The 7,352-nt window shown below is 29.5% G+C and overlaps 1 protein-coding gene across 1 annotated transcript; it reads right to left on the bottom strand.

Annotated features, from left to right (window-relative positions):
* Positions 1-1,949: 1,949 nt before the first annotated feature.
* Positions 1,950-6,058, bottom strand: LOC100569174. Its single transcript, XM_003241749.4, has 5 exons — positions 5,782-6,058; positions 5,557-5,704; positions 5,372-5,495; positions 2,729-2,843; positions 1,950-2,401 (listed from the first exon to the last, which is right to left on the bottom strand). Exons 3-5 carry the CDS (start codon positions 5,459-5,461, stop codon positions 2,253-2,255), a joined length of 354 nt encoding a protein of 117 aa, XP_003241797.1. The 5' UTR covers positions 5,462-5,495; positions 5,557-5,704; positions 5,782-6,058; the 3' UTR covers positions 1,950-2,252.
* Positions 6,059-7,352: the final 1,294 nt, after the last annotated feature.

The raw sequence follows: 7,352 nt of genomic DNA, 5'->3' as shown, positions 1-7,352 counted from the left end.
GACCGTTTAATGAATTATATGATTTTTACGATTTCTACGGTTTTGGTTGGGCTGTTTTCACGTTTTTATCAGTATAAAATTATATTATTCAGTCGTAAAAATTACTTTAAACCGTGTGCGCAAGGTACTTTTGTCTTAAAGTTCTGCTTTATTGGAAGCTAAAATTGATATATTTTGTTCGCAATAGCAATTTATTTATTGCAAAATAGTAAACACGCAAAACTCACTCTAACATCATATTTAATTACATAGTTTGACAAAACTGTAGAATCGCAAAAACGCCATCGCAAAACGTAAAAGGGCAAAGCGTGCCGTGTCCCTCGTCAGTCGTCCGTCCCAATTTTGTTCAACTATTAATATTATTTTTGTCACTAAATAAAATAACGGAACGCTCTCAATCATTTACGTAGGTACATATTATAGTGTTTCAGAAGTATAATACCTCCACGAACGTGAGTATCCTAAACTATCATAGTATTTACGGACTTACAGTCAAAGATATAAATGACCCATTTTGACTTATTTTTAAATTGTTAATTCATAAATTGTAAGGTACATCAACAAACATATTTCCATAATATAGTACCTACCTATTACAGTTTTTCAATCTCAATGATTAATTCTTTTCACTACTATTTTGAAAATAATTTAAATTTAGCTGTCGAAAAAACCCTAGCTCTAGATAGTATTTGTGAGTGGTTATTAAATAATCACTCACAAATAAGATACACTCTTCTAGCACAAGAAAATATACATAAATTGTATATGTTAAGCCATGTATCTCCTTTTCACCAAAAAGTGAGATTGGCCCTTCTTGACCCAAGGTCCAGAATTTAATCAAATATAAAAACAATAAAAAAAAATTTAAAACTGCTTATTGTGTAATACTGCATACTGCTTACTGTTCATCAGGAAAACTACCAAATTCCCGGTGTGCCAATCCACCATTGGTCTGGATAAATATATCATAACTATGCACCAAACGCTTAGAGTTGTCGTGTAGGGGGTAGCTACTTGTCGTTAGTAAATAGAACGGTGTCCTATCCACTCGCACTTCCGGTTTTAATAATGCTAAGCACTATTTTTTCTGTTTACACGCAATGTGCGAGTGCGAGTGACAAGTACTACGCATCGTGTAAGCCCGGCTTTTTATTGTATTTTTTATATCATTGATAATAATACTAAGTTAAGGAATAAAACTATTTTTATTATTTTTAAATCATTAAGATTACCTCAAATTTGATACATTTGGACTAAACAAAATCTTGTATATAAAATAATAGTTTTTTTTTTTTTTTTTTTTTATTGATCTTTAAAGCCCGGCAACTATGGCCATTAGCTGATTTTGGAGTTTTATGATTGTATGTAGTAGGTTTTTGTAATGGTAGGGGGTTTTTACACGTGTATAATGAGTTTGGCAGAATTTTTGATTGGGCACCCGTGGGTATCTGCCATGCCCGGGTGGGAGATGGCGGCACTTGTTCTCCGGACACCGTGACTTGTCCGAACAAAAATGCTGCCCGTGGCCAAGAAATCGAACTCGGGTCGGCTGCGTCGCAGCCGACGCCTTAGTCCGCTCGGCCACTCTGTCCCCCAAAATAATAGTTTATGATAGTTTAAATAGTCTATAATCAGAACTATTGTATGCACTTCATTTAGGTACTTAATTGACTAATGAATGAGATATTAAGTGTAAATAGTTTCTAGTGGGTCTTCGTAATATGAAAAAGCCACATTGTAATCAAGTGGTATGACAGTTCAATGAATCCCTTAAGTAAATTATATAAGTGAAAATATTATTTATTTCAAAAATTAAACATCTAAGAAATTATAATTATTTTAGTTACATTCATAAAACATAGAAAATTTTACATATGTTAAATTTCAAAAATACAATTATTCAAAATATAATTTTAAATATGCATTTGACAATACTAATTTAAAACATTTTTTTAATTTATATTGAGAAAATATTATCAGGGAACTTGTCCAATCCATAATACAACATTCAAATATTCAATATAATTTACATAAAAAAATTGTTATCGTCTGGTTATTTTGTAACCAATTTTATTGTTAACGTAATTTTTTTTGTACCATTTCTAACATTAATTGATTGTTTCATACTTCTGCAAGCGTAAATATTATTTGTGATAAAATTATTATTAGTAAGTTATATACATAGTACTTAAAGTATTTAAATAATATTAAATTCAATTTAGGCTTGCAGAAGTTATGTTTAAAATTATAAATCACAACGTATAAGGGTCATTTAACAGGGCATCCACATTGAACTCCATTACTTTGTCTGCAATTGGTTCTTGATTGTCCTGTATACTTCTAATAACTTCTTCAATGTCTAAATCACTTATCACAGGCAAGTCATCCACGTTTTCATCAGCTACAAATAATAATAATAATGAATATTATAAATTGTGGTTTGTGACAAATAAAATAACAGCATATTTAATGTGACATCCAAATTGCATGAATATGGTTAATAAAATGTATGATACTACAAAAGTCACATTAAACCAGTGATTAAATAACTAATAAAAATTGAATTTGTTTTATGACTTTAAAATGACTTATAAAAAAAACTATAAAAAAATGTATTATTTAAAATGTATTTCCTCTAATATTTAAACGTATTTAAACATATCATAAATATCTAATATTTCAATGATGATTTAGTAGCACTAAAATTAAATAAAATAAATATAATTACATAGTGTACGAATTATATTATCAACAGCTTCATCAATAGCATTTTGTCGAGCTGCATTTATTGTTCCAGACGTTGATGTTTTATTGATATTCTTTGGTACGCCTTGTCCAGAATTCTATAAATAATGTATGTAAAAAAAAATTAACCAATAATCTTAATAGATAATGTTAAAAGGCATGCACAAACTCTTGATTCCGTGGAAACTCATAAAAATGAGAGTAATAGGGCCCACAAGCATTTTGAAAGCCATTAGGTATAGACAATTTTTTTTAAATAAAAATAAAATAAAAAAGTGGGCTAAAGGATATTGCTATGCTGTACATTAGGTGTGAAGGTGTGATGTGGGTTATTAATGTATTCAATTTGATTAAATTTTCAAGATTTTGATGAATGTTGTAAACATTTGAAGTACTTTTTAAAAGCGTCAGGAATAAAAAAAAATGGGAATTTTACGCAAACCAGTTTTCCACATACCTATACTCCGGGCCACGAGACAAGTAATTTGTTTCCCGTCCAAATCACAGTCGAATCCGCGCATCTCCCAACTATTTGACACGTTGACGTTGCACGATCACGACCGTCATCGGTCGACAATGATATATAGTAATACTATTAGTATTTACCATGTAGTAAAGTGGGGGGAAACGGGGCCTCGAAACGGTCGCTGCCGCCAGAGTCTGCATGCACATAGCGGATTACTTCTCTCATGGCCCGGAGTATAATTGGTTTTATATTTTTTACAAATATTAAAGTTACGGGAACAATTTTTTTTTATAATCATTTCAATTTTAAATTTTGACAAAATTCATCACCAATCACATAAATTTGAAAATCATTTTGTAGTTAAAGATAATTTAAAATTTGTTAGTAAAAATTCACAAAATTTTTAATTTGTATAGTTATGGAATGAATATTTAAAACAAGGTTTCTTATAAGAGTAACCAATAAATCTAAGCAATATATAAATTCATTTAATTTTTATAGACATTTTAAGTTCAAATTTGGTCAAAATTAAATATTTAAACTAAGAATATCAATTGTAGTTATTTTGTTGTAATTTAAAAATATTATTATTTATGGGCATTTGAAACTTATAAAGTATATTATTATATTTTATATTCAAATGTAGTGTTTTGGAAAAAATCAATTCAACCTACTGTATTATTAATAGTAAAATAAATTACTTTAGTAGCAATAATATCATAGAATATACTAAGTTATATAGGCTAACTGACCATCTTGGCTCAGCAATCGTTTTTCGTATACAATGTTTTTATGTTATTGAATTCATTTTTAACACATCCATTGGTGACTTAATTGATATAAAAAGATGTAACTATGTTTTGTTTAATGTTTATGGCTTATGCCTCATTAAATATTCCTCAAATAATGTTTATTGTTACTTATTTCCTTAATATTTAGTGGTTTTATGTAGAAAATCAAACTTATCATATAGCTCCTAAGTAACAAGACCATCTCATGATTAGGAAAAAAAATATGAATATAATGTAATGATTGAAACTGTATTATTAAATTATTTAATAGATTGATAATGTAAACACACCTTTTTTGTACTTTTGTCAATAGAGAAGCTCAGCCCAGCTTCAATCGCTAAAATCATTAAATTATTCATCATAATTGAATTTTCAAAAAAGTATATCTACTCATTTTTAAACTAAAAAATTATGCAACCTTAATTTTTTGAGAATATTACCTATGGAAATAATATATGATTGATTTAATAACTACTCACAAACTTAAGTGGATGTCAGCGCACTATTTGGTTTCTCTCCCTGGCCCACGCGCAATTTAACAAATTTTACGTTCAGAATAATGATTATAATCATAATGATTTCTAAAATTCAGTGAAATAACCTCGTAATAATTTAACGGTAAGATCTATAGGCTATATCGTCTCATTATCTCTTCATCTCTCAGCTTATTATGTCATAGGCTTTTTATTATATTTTAATTTTAAAGTGAGTTAAGAGTATTTTTAAATTGTAAATTGTTTGTACATTCTCAAATACTTATAACTCGCTTTAAAATAAAAATATAATAAAATTACTAGAGATGCCCTAGATAATAATCTTACCTTTAAATTGTTTAAAAGGTAATTTCACTCTAATTTTATTTTAGAAATTATTATGATTATAATCATTATTGTGAGTGTAAAATTTGGTATCTTGCGCTTTAGCCAGAGAGAAAACATGCACTGACACCCTCTTAAACATGAATTTAATATTATTTCTAGTATGGTTTTAATAATAACAGAATTTGGCAGACCATTAAGGTTGTTAATTGCAGAAACAATAAACATCAATACATGATTTAAAGACAATCACAAAGTTTAAAGCTACCTTTTACACTATTTCTAAAATTTTTCTTAATATAATTAACGGTTAATATATAACTGATTTTTCTAAAATGAGCAATAATATGAGGTTTTTCTTACAACCAGAAAGCCTTTAATTTAGATTATTAGGTCCATACTGAAATGTATTAATTACAATAAAAGTTTGTACACTTTTGAATGAAAAATTCTGATTTGAGCAACTTGCGACAAGGGAGATATTGTATACAAGTTCCTAGGTACCAAAATTAATTAAATAATTTCAAGATTAAAAATAAATATTATATTACATCAAGTGGCGAAGATGTAGGATATTCACGTTCTTTTGCCATTTGAATTGCCATATGGACATCATTAATATCAATTGTATGCTTGCCCATTAATTTTGTCCATGATCTGTTTTTTTCCAAAATCCTAATCAATCAAAAAATAAATTAGTCATGAAAAAAAATACACATTTATTCAAAGTAGTTACTGTTATTAAATTCCAGCAGTAGTTCATCGTATTCATGTTCTAAATTTCTCACCATTGCCACAATTTTGAGAATCTTTAGGCAACGATTTTTCTTGCGAAATGATTTTGCCAAGTCAAACTTGATAACGTAACACCTGACTTCGGATTCCTATAAAATAAGTACCATATTTAGATATAACTTAACTATAAAATAATAAAAATGTATAAAACACATAAATGCCGTACTAAAAATGTGTGGGTACTATCTACGAACAATTACAAAACTCAGACATCTAACGAAACAAAATTAAGACTTCATGCACGGCGACGTCTAAGCACTAAGCAGTAAGCACGACAAACTACACAATAGTAGTTTGCGCCTAGGGGCCGATGGAGGGACTGACTCGACTGACCAGTGACCAAATGATACCTAAAAATTATACCATCGATAATCAGGGGCTCGCATTATATTAAACGGTTATTGGTTAAAAAAATGTCGAATTCGATGTGAACCACGATTTAAGATAGTAGCATTGTAATCAGTGATAGTAGGTTGCCCAACGAATCATGATAAAGTTTCTACCGAAATCACTATTAAAAATGACTGGAAAATTCACCACTAGCGCTTGTATGCAATAGTGGCATTTATACCGCGCTGGCTAGCCCGTAAATAATGCTTTTATATCGGCACACATCATGTAGCAAGCGCTAGTAGTATAATGCTCATTGACGGTGCATGCCTGGCCGGCATTGATGGGTGGTGCGGTGACGGCAAACTGAGTTACAATGATGAATTATTATAATAATAATCTGTCAATATAACAAAAACGTTGAAATCAAAAACGACTTATAGTCCGGCCCACGAGAGTCCATCCGTGCTAACGCGTCCATTGCTGCGCATCGGTTCCCCTTCCATACGCCGAATCACAGCCGTCGTTGACATTCGTGTATACGTAGCGATAGCAGTAACTTTATGTTATGCCGATATACCGTCTTAAAAGTTAAAAATATTTGGAGACTAAATATACTTAATCAGTGGAAACTGGAAAGCATAACATAATAATATTATTATCTAATCTAAATCTTTATTGTAGTATGTACAATTAAATGACATTATGGAAACAGCTTGATAAGATGATGGTTTATTTAATAAAAACATTCTGCATTTCTATATAGCTTATAATGTATTACACTGTGCGTCTAATTTAATTTATGGCTTAAACAAATAATAACATAAGTCATACGCTCATACACACAAACATAACATAATAAGAAAGTACCTTGAAAGGTACAAAAATGATATTAGAATAGTATATATACTAAATAGTATTATAGTAATATTTTAATGTAGTAATTCTATAACACTACGCTCAAAGCTCAGACAGTCAAACACAACAATGAATATTGAAGAATAATACAAGATAAAGAGAACGTGTCGTGTCATATTGTTTTCAGTTGAAGTTCACAGTTAAACAGTTATCACAAATAGGAAAACAGGCTTTAATTTTACCCTTAGATCATTATACTATGAATAGATCTATAGCGTATTATACCAAAATACCAAATACCAATACAAAAAACTTTGCCAATATCAACGACGAGTCGCCGAGTTAGGTATTCCATATGCACATGCGCGACGCAACTTCTTGCATATTAATTATCCACTGCAGATAATTAATTATCAAATCAGCATAGGTATTATGTTTAAATATAATATTATATTGAAAAAATAGTATAACGCCTACTATAATAATATATTACTTACCTACTATAGTCTATAATAATATAATTAACCACGAACTATGATTTAGAATAAA

This window comes from Acyrthosiphon pisum, chromosome X (genome assembly GCF_005508785.2).
Source record: "Acyrthosiphon pisum isolate AL4f chromosome X, pea_aphid_22Mar2018_4r6ur, whole genome shotgun sequence".
Taxonomy (NCBI): Eukaryota; Metazoa; Arthropoda; class Insecta; order Hemiptera; family Aphididae; genus Acyrthosiphon; species Acyrthosiphon pisum.
The sequence above is the reverse complement of the archived record's forward strand: the minus strand, read 5'-3'. Positions and strand labels throughout refer to the sequence as shown.

Excerpts from the sequence above, each read along its gene's own strand:
- LOC100569174 (XM_003241749.4), bottom strand. The coding sequence starts at position 5,461 with ATGGGCAAGCATACAATTGATATTAATGATGTCCATATGGCAATTCAA. Across the intron at positions 2,844-5,371 it reads CTACATCTTCGCCACTTGAT|AATTCTGGACAAGGCGTACC; the intron begins GTAATATAATAT and ends CATTATTTATAG. Across the intron at positions 2,402-2,728 it reads TAATATAATTCGTACACTAT|CTGATGAAAACGTGGATGAC; the intron begins GTAATTATATTT and ends TATTATTTGTAG.